Raw genomic sequence first — 16,265 nt, forward strand, 5'->3', positions numbered from 1 at the left:
AAAAAGTTGTGATTGTGCGAAAATGTAAAAAATATACATCAAATCCGTAAACAAAATATTTTAAACTGATTGAGTTATTATCATACATTTTTGTGATCCCTGAGGCCATATAACAATACTGGAGAAGAACTTCGATGGTTTTCATGGTTTGAAGAGGAACTCCCACAAACTCGAATAAGAAATGTCTGAAACTAATAAATATATATGGGCATCAATTCTCTTTAATCCATTTTGCCGTCGTATTGTATAATTCTGTTGATTCCCCAAAATTTGGTTACTCTACTCGTCATCAAGCACACAAATCAGCTAGTATCATTACGCAAAAACCTGCGTCTGCTAATGTGTACGTCTATTCTGCTTCATTGCGTCTTTTGCCATATCGATAGGAAAAAGGCTATTATATACACACATATCTATAGATACTGTAAGATCAATAAATTATGTTTATCGAATATGTGCAATCTCTAAATCGACCGCCGCGAAACAAACAACAGGAAAATTGTGTCGAATTTAATTTAGTTAACATGGGATGGAAAATAACATTAAGATATTCAGCGTGAATGTGGTGACCTATTAATGACTTTAAAAATCAATAAAATATCGTAATAAATATATTTTCACACAAATATAGGTTTGTACGTTTATCTGATTTACATACATATTATAATGTACATTCAGCATTTGTTGACCTCATATGCATATTAACATCTAAGCTCTACCGTTACTGTTTGATCAATTTAGGGTTTCTCCACCCAAAGAAAAAATATATTAGAACCCCATAGTAGTGTGTAGATATAATAAATCTACTGAAATTGCTTAATTTCCGTGGGTTTGGCATCTTTTAGGGCTTAAGGTTGAAACCGAAGTCCTGGTCGCGACTCATAAACTAGTTTTAAACATGCTTAGCCCTGCATTTTCCAAATATGATTCCTTTAAACACACCCCGAGGTTCCCTACAGAACAGTCCGTTATCCATTTTGACCTCCCAGCTTAGGTTAGATACCTTAATCTGTCAGCCAGTGTGCTTTAGTATTAAATGTTTTACTCACTATTTACTGTGTCAAAATTAAACTAAATAAAATAAAATTATTCTAATTTTCACTTTTATTACACTACGTTTATTGAAGATTAACATCAATCTAAGTGTGTCGGCATGGAATCCTTGGAACAGCAACTTATGGATCTGTCGGTATTGAACGATAAGCCGTTGCCGCCGAAAGGGTGTACCGTAAGGCATGGAAAAGTCGCAGAATTAGTAGGAAATTTACAGAAAAATTTATATACTGCACAAGATGATACTCTTTATAAGAAAATGGCTCCATCTGTTCCTCCGAAGCCGCCGAAAAAGCAAAATGAGATGCCTCAGGTATGCATTCATTCCGGATGAAACCCAGCTACATCTACATATACCTCACTTTGCAGTTGTATGTAAAATCATAAGCCCTACAATACCATGTTTGTAATAATAACCGTGCATTCAAAGCCATCTAAGGCATATAAAGGGTACATACATAAGCACACATATTATTCGTACACCTACTATCACTTTAGTTTGAGCACCTATATTTTGGCGTACGGTTAAGTTCAACAGAAAAAATTAATTTTATATCAAATATCCATATTTTTTCTATCTGTTCTTAAAAAATCATAATGGCTTTATTTAAGGACCAATACCTTTGGGGAATTTTAGACCCTTTAAAGACTGAATGCGTAAAATTGTATTGTATTTTTTAGCTATAGTATTGAAATATTGAAACGCCTACGAATAGTCTGGTCGAATCTTGTCGAACATCCAAAGCAAAATGTGTGCATTTGGTAAACCACGCTACTGCGATTAAATCGAGTACATCCAACAACGAATTTCGCCAAAAAACTGTTCCTTAACAATGTAATTCATGAGTCCCTGATGTTTTGTTAGAAAACTCGTGCCCTGATATCGTGTCGATCGCTGGATGTTTGTCCTGTGAGCAACAGATCCGTTATTTCGGGCCGTTTCGGATTGCAAGCTAACGTGATGAATAAATCCGGAATAAATCATCGCATCTTGAGCGTACTCATGCATGTGGCGCGGGCTTCTAACATAAGAAGCTGGGAGAGCGGTGTTTCCTTCAGTAGCGATAGCGTCACGCCAGTGGATGTACTCTTCTGATCGTAGTTTCGACTGATTAAAACGAATGAAATTAAACCAACCGGGGCTATCTCAACAGATGATTGTCAACCTCTTGCCGAATCATCAATCGATACGCGTAACAATTCATTGCGCTGGCCAAAGATGGGACGACAGGTTTGTTGAAAATTCATCACTTCTTTTTTTTATTCTACAACCGTGAAGAGGATGCTTATCACTTAAATATAAAGTCTCGTATACTCGTTGCAATTATCCGCCGTCCCGACGCTTTAGAACAATATCGCATGATTCTACATTCTCCAACAATTACCATTGCGACTTCATTGATGGTTGGAGTATTGAATTGTCTTGCATGGCCTCCACCTGGTCTATTGTCTGCTCTGATAATGATTTTATGGTCGTCAGACTGCATTGTATCCAATGCAGTTTTGAACAATCTGACCAATTCATTATGCTCATGCAGAAAATTTTTCAATTGGTGTACCATTTCATGTTTGGTGCACTAAAAATTGTACAACGTCTATCTAGCTCTATTGTTGAATATCCAACGAAATAGATAAGAAGAAACTTCTGATGTTCGGTGGTAACAAAGCACCCGCTCGATGGCGAATGTGCCCTTGAATCTGAATGTTTTAAAGCCATTTCGAACAAAAATAAAAATGAGAATTGTTCATGTTCATGTTCAACAACTTCGGCTACAAATGACATCATTTGAAAGCATCCGATATATTTTTGTGTATTTTTTGTCTGGACGTTGATATGCAATTACTGCACCATCAAGTGGCCCATGCGACAAAAAGCCGAAGCCTGCTACGCGCGGAACCCAGGCAGAAACGCAGCCCCTCCTCCCGCCCAACCGACCGAGGGGCGGTGCCGCATGGCGCGCGACTCGTGTTACCGAACCGATCGCGAGCATGCAGGAAAGATAGGTGTTAGACTAAAATTTGAGGACAATTAGAGCTAAACACAACTCAAAGAGCTAAACACAACTCAAAGAGCTAAACATGCAAAGATAGCTAAGAAATAGTACTAATTACGGGAAAGGTATGTTAGTATTAGTAGTTAGTATTAGTATTAGAGGAAGGGAATTAGTAGTGGATATTATATGGTAGAGGGAATTGAAGTCCGAGCATAGGACCCTAAATGGTTCGTGCAAGGAATAATTCGATCTACAAAGCGGAAGGAACAAAGGAATAAAGTTTCTGGTAGATCTAACAGGAATTGTAAAGTTTATGCGGCTCAACAAGTCAGGGCTTTCTACGTCACCCTTGATCAGGTTGTGCATAAAAATCACACCAAGCATTTTTCTACGACTAACTAAGATTGGAAGGTTTATTAAAAGCAATCTACGAGGGTAAGATGGCAGTCTCACACCTGCATCCCTGCATAAAAAGTTTTTCTGGACTGATTATATACCTGGTGTCCTGGTGTACTTTGTACTGGGAGCACCATACAGAAGAGCCGTACTCTAAAATCGGACGAACAAGCCAGATATAGAGAGTCTTCGTTATATAGGGGTCGTCAAATTCCTTTGACCACCTCTTTATAAACCCAAGCACGCCCATGGCCTTATTTACCATGGTAGAAATGTGTTCAGAAAACTTAAACTTGGGGTCTATTTGCACAACACCATGACTGAAAGTTATTGAGATCGGATTGCATGCGAGAGTGAAATGAAATGTCCTTATACTGGACGCAGTTTGTGAATAGTAGGGGGCCTAGATGGCTGCCCTGTGGTACTCCAGAAGTAACCTTAAAAGGTGAAGAGAAGGAGTTTTTGAAGAGGACTCTTTGAGACCTAGAACGTAGGTAGCTAGAAATCCATCTCAAAATATTAGGCGGAAACCCTAAAAGGTCAAGTTTTTGTGCTAGAAGGGAATTGTTTACAGAATCGAATGCTTTACTGAAATCAGTGTAAATGACATCCGTCTGCAAGTTACCTTGGAAGCCTTTAATGATAAAAGAGGTAAACTCTAATAAATTGGTGGTTGTTGATCGCCGCCTTATAAATCCGTGCTGAGACGGAGATATAAGTGATTTGAAGAGATGTTGCAAATGCGGAGCTAAAATTTTTTCAAACATTTTAGGAATAGCGGATAACTTAGATATACCTCTATAATTATTTACATCAGACTTACTACCTTTCTTATGGAGCGGAATAATAAAAGATTCCTGCCAGATGGGGGAAGCATGAAGCGTTAATGGATAGGGTGAATAGTTTAAGCAGGGGTCCACACAGAGCGTCGGCACAGTACCTGAGTATACAGCCGGGAACTCCGTCAGGACCTGACACCGGCTTAACTAGTCGAAGATAATGAAGCAGTGAGCTTTCATTTAACAAGGCGCTGAAAATGCCATTCGACCTTGGTAAACTGTATGGATACGGCTGACCAGAGTAGTTTTCATGAGAATAGGTTGTTTGTAAAGATTTGGCCAAAAGATCGGCAATTGCCTGATCATTGTTTGCGGACATATTAAGAAATGATAGCGAGGATGGATCTGCGGACGTTCTACGCTTACTATTTACGAAGCTGTAAAACTGTTTAGGGCCCTATGAAAATCGTATTCTGCACCGAGATATGCAATTTTTATAGCATTTGGCGTTAAGAACGGAGAAATTTTACCGAGCTATTACACAGCGAGAGAGAAGAAGGAGAAACAACTTCTCGAATTTTTTTATAAAGTCTTAATTTAAAGTTTTTTAGACTGGATAACTCTTTGGTAAACCAAGGAGGCTTCCCAGATCTAACCGGACAAGAAAGTGGGACACAAGAATCAAAAAGTGTGTCTAGTAGATTGTAAAAAATGTTTGTGCCTTTCATAACGTCAGTGCACAAGTACAGAGCGGACCAATCAAAATCCCTAATAAGGTTATTAAGCTTCGTAAACTCGGCTTTACGAAAGCAGCGGACACGTTCAGATCGATCCAATACAGTAGGGCCAATATCACCTGACACTTCGAATGTAGGATGGTAGGAGTCTTCAGGTATAATGGGCGGAAGGGCTCGGGTTAACAACGCTATGGTCGGATCCGAGGCAAAGCACAGATTAAGCAATCAACCCAAGGAATTTTTCACATGGTTGACTTGAGACAGCGATAGGTCTAGCAAGCCGTCGATAAAGTCATGTCGTGACATGGGCAAAAGATTATTAGACTCGTTTACCGAAGACCAAGCAGTACCTGGCAAATTGAAATCACCAAGAACTATCATATGGTCTTTATCATATAGCGAGGAAGAAACAGCTTTTAAAGCGGACAGGCGATGCTCGTATATAAAGATATCCGAAGAAGGTAAAATATATGTACGAGCAAGTAATGAAAATGGAAAAGCTTGGGAAAATCAGTTTTACGCACAGGAATTCCAGGTCTTGTTCAACCTGTACTATGAAATGCTCTGACGTGAAGTTTGAGTCCACTGCAATGAGGACCCCACCTCCACGTCGAGACGAACGGTCATTTCTAAAAATTGTGTACCGACCTGCCCAAACTTCGGACACGGACTCTACAGACATTTCTAACTCTCCGAAGTGACGCATTCGGGAGCTGAATCTGCATCACCAGCAGCGATCGTTGCCCTTGGAGTAGCAAACGTAATCAACTGCTGCATTAAGGGAGTGGTCGGAGTAAGTTTTTCAGATGCCGGCGGACATGAGGCAGTCGGCACTTGCAAGCCCCGCGGAGTAGACTTCTTGCGCCTCGGAGACTCAGCCAGCAGCTGTAAACTGCTGAACTAAGTGTTCATGGCCAAGAGCCGATCATATTGCTGTTTAAAGCCTACGATCAGCTCTTTGAAGCCACTTCGCGTCTGCCTCATAAACGAACGCATGTCGTTTTCCACAGCACGGCATTCCTCACAACTATAATGCAGGCCGTTGTTTTGGGGAATGGCGTCTTCTACACGGCCCGAGATCCCTACACATTTTGCGTGCACTACGCTTTCGCAAAGCCAGCAAGGGATATTGGGCTGGTCATGGGTGATCTGCTTCTTGCTGGTTTTTTTTGGCACAGACGACGAAAATTACATATTATACCCGTACTCAAAAAAGAGTTAAAGGGTATATTAGATTTGTGGTAAAAGTGGATGTGTGTGTAACGCAGAGAAGGAAACGTTTCCGACCCCATAAAGTATATATATTCTTGATCAGCATCAATAGCCGAGTAGATATAGCCTGTCTGTCTGTCTGTCCATCTGTCTGTCTGTCTGTCTCGATGAGCGCCTAGATCTCAGAGACTATAAGAGCTAGGGCAACCAAATTTGGTTTCCAGACTTATGTGATATCCCACTGCTACAAGTGTATTTCAAAATTTCGCCCCGCCCCCACAAAGAACGAAAATCTGTGGCAGGCACATTTTTAAAGATACGATAAAACTAAAAACGCAGTATCGTAGAGAATGCCCATATCTACCAGACTGCTGAATCTGAATCAGATCGGATCATAATTATAGCCAGAATGACGAAATTAATTTTCAGTTGCTTCCCCTGCCCCCTGCCAACGACAACGCAACTCATTTTCCATCTCGCTGGCACACTCTGCCGCGTTCAGTGCGCGAGCAACCCCTAGCGGATGAGATGTAGAATCTAAATGGTACATGTATAATCTACATGTTAGATGTATAATATACATAATATATGTAGATGTAGATAACAGATGTAGCAAAAAAATGCAAAATGTAAAATTTTTTTTTTAATTCTATAACTCTAAAAAATCATATGTTCAAAAATGTAAATACTGACTGAGTACGGGTATAAGTAGAGTCGCGTCTTTAGAAGCTACTCACACGTTCCTTCTCGTTTTTTTTTTTATTTTGGGAAAAAAAAGTTCAAAGCAAATAGCAATCAGACCACTGTGCAGAGCAAATGCTTAGAGCAATGCTTAAAGCGAAATCGGTAAAAATAAGATGAGAGAGGAGAGTGGTTGCAGCAACAGCTTATAAGTGAGAGCGTTACTGCACAAAAAGTTACAAGAGCGAGAGAGAAAGGACAGTTATTGAGAGTTAGGTGATAAAGATAGTGATAGACGGCAAGTATCTTATATCTGGTTGCATAGAACTTTGCAGTTCTGAAAAGCTGCCAAATGCAACTATAAATCGTACCCAGACACTTTGTATCTGCAGCTTAACGCCTGGAAGATTCATCATTCAAATTTCATCATTTTTTTGCGGTATTTTTCCCAAAAATACTTTTTACCAAAAATTCAACCCCTTTTCGTTTGCTTTGTTTCCAATTGGCAGTTGGGCCCGCAACCTTCCAAAAAGTATTTTTTGTCTATTTTTTCACTTTTGAGGTTTGGTTAACGAATTTTAGCTCCACCTTTTATCCATAGATTTTAATGAACAATACCTTAAACGACGCCGAACTAAACTAAAACTAAAAATGCATGCCAAGAAAGGTTTTTCTTTCGACTTTTCCCGAGTTTTTAGAGTCAAAATTTTGGGAAAAATACCGCAAAAAAATGATGAAATTTGAAAGCTTAATATCTTCCAGGCGTTAAGCTGCAGATAAAAAAGGTCTGGATCTGATTTATAGCTGCATTTGTTAGCTTTTCAGAACTGCAAAGGTCTATGCAACCAGATATAAGATAGTTAAGTTATGTGAAAAATAGAAGCACAACCTCTGAAAAAAACCATGAAAGAAAATACCAGATTTTAAAAATTCTTTAAAAAAAAATTACACCATAAAAAAAATAATAAAGTACTACAAAAATTTTTAAATTCCGAAATCTATCAGAAAAAGTCATTTTTGGTCACAGCCTAAATAAAAAGTTCAATTTTGTCGAGTAGTGTTATCAGGCATGCACCCGCGGTAAAAATTGATTTTAATGTAAGTTAGAGTTTAAGTTAAACAAAAGGAAAATGCGGAGCGCAAAACAAAAACACGTCTGGTCACTACGAAAGAGAACGAACGATTGGCCAGGAAATGTTTTGATTGGATTGACAGACAGCGAAGATCATGGTAGGCTATTGCACAATCGTATTCGAAAGCAGCTCGATTTAAGTCTACTGATCGAATTTGAGCTGGTAATTGTTCAGCGCGAACCTGTGCAATATGGGCACGTCTCCATTCATTTACTTCTGCACGTTCCTCTTGCCTTAGATTAATAGAGATATTCCGATTACTTACTTTCACGACGTGTATCTTCGATTATGGTTTTTTTGAAAACTATATACAGCTGTGTTCAATGAAATAGTAGTGCCGCACCTCATCACTTTCAAAACTCTTTTTAAGACATTTCCAGTTATCGAACTTGAACATTTGATACCTTTTTAAATAGACTGGACTGTTAACATTAGAAAACCGAAGAAATATCCATACATTTGAATTACATCTTCTTGTTTCACATGACATAAGCCGAATACCCATAAAATATGCTGTTCAATGAAATATTAGCGTTTTTTTTGAAAATTGAAAAAAACAACGAAACTCGAATAAAAACATATATTTAATTTTCTTCATGTTCAATTTGGTTTTCATTGCGAACTTTCACCGGCCGGATATGGGTCATTAATCTCTTGCCAACGCTTCAATAGGATTTGAGCCAATAATCCATGAACAACTTGCTAAAACTTGGCTCTGGTTCACGGATTTGCAGTTGCAACAATTTATTTGGTATTCAGCATTAGATTTCGATGAGATTTATATCCAGTTGGACAGTTGGCCATGGCAAAACGTCGATCTTTTCCGATAAAAATCCTGTTAAAAGATCCTTTTAACATCAATTTTTCAACTGTAATATGAATGTAATGTATTCTAAAGTATACATACATACACAGTTTCGCTCAAAACCATACTATACTGAAACGACTAGGCTAGAAAGTACTAGCTTATATGAGCTGGGCACCATAAGGCTCAGCCTAGCATTCCCAATGCTATTTTATTCATGATTTTTGGTGGTAATCGGATTTCTGTGAATGCCAAACATATTCTTTTGAGTCTATCTTACCATATAATACAACTTTACTATCATCAGTCAAAAGTATTTTTGTCACTGTGACAGGCCATTCCACATGCGCTTTTCCAAAATGTACTCTCAGATCCAAACGCGGAGCTTTCTGGGACTTCTTGCATTCAAATAATGTATAATAGACCGTCTAAGAACTATCACATCACTGACAGAGCGATTTAAAATTTTTTTCATAATTTTTGAGGATTCCACCATCGCCGACCATCCTCTAAAAAATGGTTTTTTCGCATACAAAATCGATTTCCAGTCTACTTCTTTAAGTTAATTGGGTTAAATACAATATTAAGAGTGCATACAACTTAATTTTCAATCCATTTTTATTATTATTATATGTATAGATTTTATACTTTTTATACTCGTAATCGAAGAGTTATGAAATATATTGTAATTGTGTGTAACGCAGAGAAGGAAACGCCGACCCCATATAAAGTATATATATTCTTGATCAGCACCAATATCCGAGTCTATATAGCCATGTCTGTCTTTCCGTCCGTCCCGATGAGCGCGTACAGCCTCTAGCATCCTTGTAGGTAACTAAAAGAGAGGAAGAAGAGTGGGATAATGAGGGTGGAGATGGAACACTGGTCTGATTTTGATTAGGGAGAGGTCTTATCTTTTTTTAGCCTTAAACTCTTTCACCACTAAATGCTCCGGCCAAAATTAAGTGGGGGGGACGCTTATCTTAAAGGAAGCTATCCCTAGCATAAGAAAAGTTAAATATCTACCTTTAGGCAGCTACATCATTGGATGTGATGGCAATATCCGGTGGTCCTGGACGTCTGTTTACTGGTGGGATCGAACTGGATGGTATAGATAAATAAATTGGTGCGGACACGGAGGCTACAGACGTTTCTGGCTGCATTCTCTCCGAGATGATCAATTCGGCTTCCGAATCTGCATCACCAGCAGCTGTCGTAGCCCTTTGAGTGACAGTTGCTGCACTATAGGAGTGCTCGGAGTCAGTGTTGCATCGGCCAGTGGTTGAGAGACAGTTGGCACTTGCAGATCCCGCGGAGTTTATTTTTTGCGCCTAGGAGACTCATTCAGCAGTTTAAAACTGCAAAATTGAGACTCCATGGCTAAGAGGCGATCGTAAAGCTGCTTAAAGCCGACGTTCACTTCCTTAAAGCCTTTTCGCGTCTGCCTTCTTAACATGACCATGTATTTCTCATCCAGACGGCATGCCTCACAACTGTAATGCAGGCCTTACGTTTCGATATAGCATCACCCACCATGCCCGAAAACCCAACGCATTTTGCGTGCACTACGTTGTCACAGAGCCAGCAAGGGATGCTCGGCTGGTCGTGGTTGATCTTCTTCTTGCCGGTTTTGGCGAAACTGAGTAATCCATAAGTCCCATAAGGAGTAAAAAATAAAATAAAATATAATAATAATATTTCAAATTGAAAACAAATAGCTATCAGACCAAGGTACAAGGCATCAAGTGAAATCGGTAAAGAGTGAGAGAGGAGGAGAACAGTTGCAGCAGCAGCTAATGAGAGAGGGAGCGCTACTGCAAGGAAAGTTTCGTGAGCGAGATCGGAAGAACTGTTAGTTAGGTATAGATGATAGGGAAAGAGTGATAGAACACCTACGACAAGAGAGCTTAGTTTGTAGTTTGTGTGTACTTACGGAAAGCAAACAATTAACACACGACTAACCGCGCACAAAATCTATATACATATATAAAAAAAAGAATCCCTATTTCCCATTGCTCACGGCATCACGCGTGAACGGCTGGACCGATTTGTTAATTCTTTTTTTTATTATACCCGTACTCAAAAAAGAGTTAAGGGCTATATTAGATTTGTGGTTAAAGTGGAACTGTGTAACGCAGAGAAGGAAACGTTTCCGACCCCATAAAGTATATATATTCTTGATCGGCATCAATAGCCGAGTCGATGTAGCCATGTCTGTCTGTCTGTCCGTCTTGTTGAGCGCCTAGATCTCAGAGACTATAAGAGCTAGGGCAACCAAATTTGGTTTCCAGACTCATGGGATATCACACTGCTACAAGTGTATTTCAAAATTTCGCCCGCCCCCTTCCGCCCCCACAAAGGACGAAAATCTGTGGCAGGCACATTTTTAAAGATACGATAAAACTAAAAACGCAGTATTGTAGAGAATAACCATATCTACCAGATTGCCGAATCTGAATCAGATCGGATCATAATTATAGCCAGAATGAAGAATTTCATTTTCATGTTCTTCCCCTGCCCCCTCCTGCCGACGACCAAGCTACTCATTTTCCTTCACGCTCGCACACTCGCCGCGTTCAGTGCGCAAGCTACCCCTAGCGGAGGAGATGTACATTCTAAATGGTACATGTACAATCTATATGTTAGATGTATAATATACATTGTATATGTATATGTAGATAACAGATGTAGCAAAAAAAATGTAAAATGTAAAATTTTTTTTTAAATTCTAAAATTCTAAAAAATCATAAGCTCAAAAATGTATACTGACTGAGTACGGGTATAAGTAGAGTCGCGTCCCCAGAAGCGACTCACACGTTCCTTCTCGTTTTTTTTTGTTATTGTCAGGAGAAGTTTATTTTGAAAGAAAAAATTAAGAAAATTGAGCGGAAAATTAGAAAATTTTGTTTGTTTTGTTGTATGAAGTAGGCCTGTCCTTGGCTGTCAAACGCTTGCTTGATTTTTTGTATGGAATGTGTTAGATAAATTAAACAATAAATTCAGTCGGATTCGACTGCTTAAATAGTATAGATGAAATAAATCTTTTTAGACCGATTTTGCTAATTATTTAAAAATTGTTTAAAAGTGCTGAAAAAGTCCGAATGAGTATGAGTATTATCATCATTAATATATGTATACAGATTAATAAAGATGCTGCACAAGAAGATGGTTTTCAAATATGAATGAGGAAGAACGGAAATCCGTGTGAGATAATAACATGAAGCATCCATATGCGTAGCGGGAGATGGAATGGCAGTCGATCAACTGAAGATGCCGGAAATGGGAATGGAATATTGTGTATTGTGTATACCCTCCAAATCCAAATTTATGTTGTACGTATTATTCGACTCACTTCTCATCCATGCAACCCTAATGTGCCACAGTGAAACGTGGCTGCGTACAGCTAGTAAATAAATAATTATGTTTATTACACAAGTTAATAGGCATGCCTCGCAGTTCAGGATAGGTTTTAGATTTTGACTTAATTAGAGAGTATTTAATTAAGGTTTATTTTAAAAAATACCGGCTGTTAATAAAACAAAAGGAAAGATGCGGAGTGCAACAAAAACAAGTCTGGTCACTACCAAAGATATCGTGGTCACGATTGATTAGCCTATTTTTCCTGTTCTTAGAGATATATTGCTACATACATATATAAAGAAGCTGGGTACCGGTTATCTTAATGTCGACAAAAACGTTCCGACTAGTTTTTATTTTGTGTTTTTATTATGTACTTTGACTTTCAACTTATTTCTAAAGTAATTTGTGTGTGAAACAAATTAAAGGTTCCATTAAGTAAGCAAGTTACTTGTTCACGGGAACCGCTTTATTCACAGCCCCTACTTGGTTCGGAGAAACCATTTGGCGCGTCCGTTCTTTTTCGTAAGAACCAAAACTTTGACCGTGAAGTTTCCGGAAAAGCCAGCACTAGTAAATCAACTTTGGACAATCCAGCTGTATTGGAACAGCAACTAGAAGCCCTGGCGTATCACAAGCTTCAAATGGAAAAGAAAGGCCTCTTAGGACTACAAATGCAATCAACAAAATCTACCACAAGTATTCCAAAGTTATCATCTAACTCCTTGGGCAACAGTATTATCTACAGTAACTTAAAAATGCCGTCTGATAGTACACCACAAACAGAAAATAAACCGTTAACATTTGGGTGCCCGTCTTCTGAACCCGCCACACTTTACTCCAATATTAATTCAGCAGGTAAAAGGTACTGGCCTAAATAGAAAAATGAATTTTACTTAATATAACATTTCAGATACAAACACTAATGCCAGTGTGTCATCGCTGCGTTCCTTACCTAGAATGATTTCCGTCTGTACTAACTCATTGTCAGAGAAGGAAAGAGAAGAAGATATGCCGCCCCCTCCTAGCCCTGTAAGTGCTGTTAGCTCTTCCTATAGCGAGCTACGACGTGCCACCAATTTGTTCAACAAGCCAATGGATTTGGTCGAAAATGATTTAAAACTTCTGCCACCGCCCAAATCATGTATTAATGCTACAAACAACTGTTCAAGTCAATATTCGATGCTACATAACGCAATGATTAAGGTAAATGTATATATCAACATTTCACGGTGGCCTGGTAGAGACTTGGTCGTTTCAAACACGACATATCTCCGATCGGTTTACGTCGTTATAAAAAGGAAATTTTTCTGCGCGGACATACATATGAAATTGAACTCCGCGGAGATATGACGTCGCGCTTCGCACAGTGGGTATCAGCCGAAAAGAAGTGTAAAAAGCAGTGCTGCTAAATCCTCTTTATTCCCGTCATATCTAGCTGTATGTGAAGACCAATTGCTGAACAAATTTGGGAATTGTGGGAAGCGGGAATTCTGGATTTTTATACCCATACTCGAACAGTTACAGTGTATATTAGATATTTGGTATCACACTGTTAAAATTTACGTGTAGCAGATGTAGCAAAAAAAATGTCAACAGATACAAAATTTAACAATTCCACATAAATCATAGCCCCACATATGTATGTACAAAAAACTGGCAGGCTTCTCATTTTTTTGGATCGCTATTTGCCACTTAACCACTAGTTTTAAGCAAGCCATCATCTCTATACCAAATGTAGATTAACATTTATGAACATTTTCGAAATGCCAAAAGACTATGAGCAAAAGTGCAGAAAGAAATACTTGGCTAAAAAGCGAATTCGAAAGCGAAATCATTGCTTGGATTCGCAATGATGACACAGATGAGCATAAGTGTACTGCAGCTATTGCAAAATCACTATCACAAGTGCTTCAAGCAAAAAAGTTTACCTGTCCACAAAATCTTGTGCGCTAAGAAAAATGGAGTTAGCGACATATTGATGTACATATTGTGAAAGCCAATATAGGCGATGTTCATTGATTAAAATGGGAAACCATCAGCGACACTTTCAAATGTGAGGCTAACTTTTATAAAGATTCTGGTAGAAACCGCAGATTTCTAGAGCTAGCAGCTTTTTCGCTCCAAGTGTTATCATTGCCGTGGTCAAACGAATTCAGTGAACCTGACACGACCAATAGTATTCTGAGCATAAGGTATAATGAGTAAATGGAGTTAATACTTTAAAAAAAACTATTAAGTATCACGTTACTAGAAAAAGTAGTAAACCCATAAACTTCGTTTACTAGGCTTTTTTCTGGAATTGTTCAGTTTTTAGAAAGCTGAAATATAAAGTGCTTGAATACAATTTATAGCTGCATTTATTAGCTTTTTAGAATAAAATAGTTCACTACAAACAGATGTAAGAGACGAAAATTCATCTTTTTTTGTTGGAACAATATATTATTTTTTTCCTTTTTTAATTTTATTTGACTTTTCAGAATTGGCACTGGTTAAAAAACACAGCTGATTCCTCAGAATATTTTAGTTGTGTTCCACACACGAACGAAATAACTAGCAAATTCCTGGCAGGAATTTGTGTGTATGTGTGGGACATAACTAGAACAGTGTGACCGTGCATTTTATAAATAGTAAATAGTGGTAAATAGTGCTAGTTCTGAAAGTTCAACTATGTGCTGTGTGACACAAACTGAGCGCAAAATGTAATTGCATGTTGTTATCTGCCCAAAAATAAGGCGCCACGTCTTAAATAATATGTGTCGCAACTCGTGGTTTTAAAAGGCAATAGGTAATAGTGCAAGCTGAGATTAATCAGCTGAAAGTAATTAAATTTTTTTTTGTACGTTAGCATTGTTATTTTGATTTTACGGTATAATGCCACATGAAACACATTTTTCGGAGGACGATCGCGTCTGATCAAAGGGCTGGCCGAATCTGGCGAGACCATTTCTTATATTGCCGCCAGACTAAATTGGCATAGAACCACAATTACAAACTTTCTCAGAAATCCGGAAATGTATGGAAATGTAAGCAGACCGGGAGACTCACTGAAATCGATGCACGACGCATAAATCTAATTTTAAACGATAAAGAAACGGTTATATGTGGTTCCGCGGCGCACAGTGGGGCCTCCGGCCATTTCAACTTGCTAAATTAATAGCTTCCAAACTAATTAAGATATTCTCATGAAATAAACTGCATTTGACCCATATATGTAGAAAAATAAAGAAAATATAAATCTCGAGGCTAGTTTCGAAAAGTATTTTTCTATAGTTGTAGTTGAAGAATACCAAAAAATTAATATTTTGAAAAATTAAATTTTCTTTAAGAGTCTTTCCAACAATACATTTTTTTTTTGTTTAGCAATATTACCAATATTTATACCTCAAATTAGAGATCAAAACAATAATCATACATGTCATAGTTTACTTTGACCTGAATGATACAGTATGTGCATTCAAGTTATCCAAAGCCCTCGCTCAGAAAATGACTTGCCACCTTTTTCGGTTAAGACCTATAATTTTCTGAGAAGTTCAAAACAAAATTTTATTTGGACGGTCCTGACTCCTGCCAAAGGAATTGGCGCGGATGGAGGATTGATTAATAATGTTTTAGGCTGGATTTGGGTATGCTGGGAAGTCTCCAATTTTTTGTATGCCAATCAAAACAAATTCAGTAATTTAAATAGAGTTGTTAGAAACAACACCCATTGAATTTTCAGGAGACCTTTACGAGGATGAGTGGATGTTCCAGCAAGACATCGCGCCAAAGCTAGGAGATACCCTTATTTCAATGGCCAGTGTTCAGCCTGAAGCTAAACCCAATAAAAGATTTTTGTGTAATATTATCCAATAAAGATTATATGAATGGAATCCGGATTTCGTACCTTTTTTTTACGAATTTATCTTCAAAAAATGGGTGAATTAAGAAGAGACGACATTTTTACCCCTGGCTGATATGATATCGATATTTTATCGGTCAAATGGGAATTCGCACGTTGTTGTTGTTTTAGCCCCTGCCACTAACCATACAGTATATAGATGTGCCAGTTCATACATGTCTTCGACTCTGGGATTGACCGCGTTCGGCTCGTGACGTGACACGACAGCAAGCATGTG

At 38.3% G+C, this 16,265-nt stretch overlaps 2 protein-coding genes across 9 annotated transcripts in view; one reads left to right on the forward strand and one right to left on the reverse strand.

The window, feature by feature from the left end:
- LOC111070857 (lipoma-preferred partner homolog) overlaps nucleotides 1-16,265 on the forward strand; it is a 20,831-nt gene continuing 4,566 nt past the window's right edge. The window contains exons 1-4 of one of the 8 annotated variants that reach the window (XM_041593405.1): nucleotides 1-631; nucleotides 1,128-1,366; nucleotides 12,576-13,005; nucleotides 13,061-13,353. In XM_041593405.1, coding sequence (XP_041449339.1) covers nucleotides 1,154-1,366; nucleotides 12,576-13,005; nucleotides 13,061-13,353 — 936 coding nt within the window. In that variant the 5' untranslated portion in view covers nucleotides 1-631; nucleotides 1,128-1,153. Of the gene's footprint in view, nucleotides 632-1,127; nucleotides 1,367-2,257; nucleotides 2,285-11,795; nucleotides 12,123-12,575; nucleotides 13,006-13,060; nucleotides 13,354-16,265 lie in introns of those variants that run through there. The other 7 variants (XM_041593406.1, XM_041593407.1, XM_041593408.1 and 4 more) reach the window with 7 other exon arrangements.
- The window catches only part of LOC111070860, a 16,279-nt gene continuing 9,470 nt past the window's right edge, over nucleotides 9,457-16,265 (reverse strand). The window contains exon 4 of the mRNA XM_022361872.2: nucleotides 9,457-9,625. Within this exon, the coding sequence (XP_022217564.2) occupies nucleotides 9,537-9,625 (89 nt within the window). The 3' untranslated portion in view covers nucleotides 9,457-9,536. The remainder of the gene's footprint in view (nucleotides 9,626-16,265) is intronic.

The sequence above is a fragment of the Drosophila obscura genome, unplaced genomic scaffold (assembly GCF_018151105.1).
Source record: "Drosophila obscura isolate BZ-5 IFL unplaced genomic scaffold, ASM1815110v1 contig_187, whole genome shotgun sequence".
NCBI lineage: Eukaryota > Metazoa > Arthropoda > Insecta > Diptera > Drosophilidae > Drosophila > Drosophila obscura.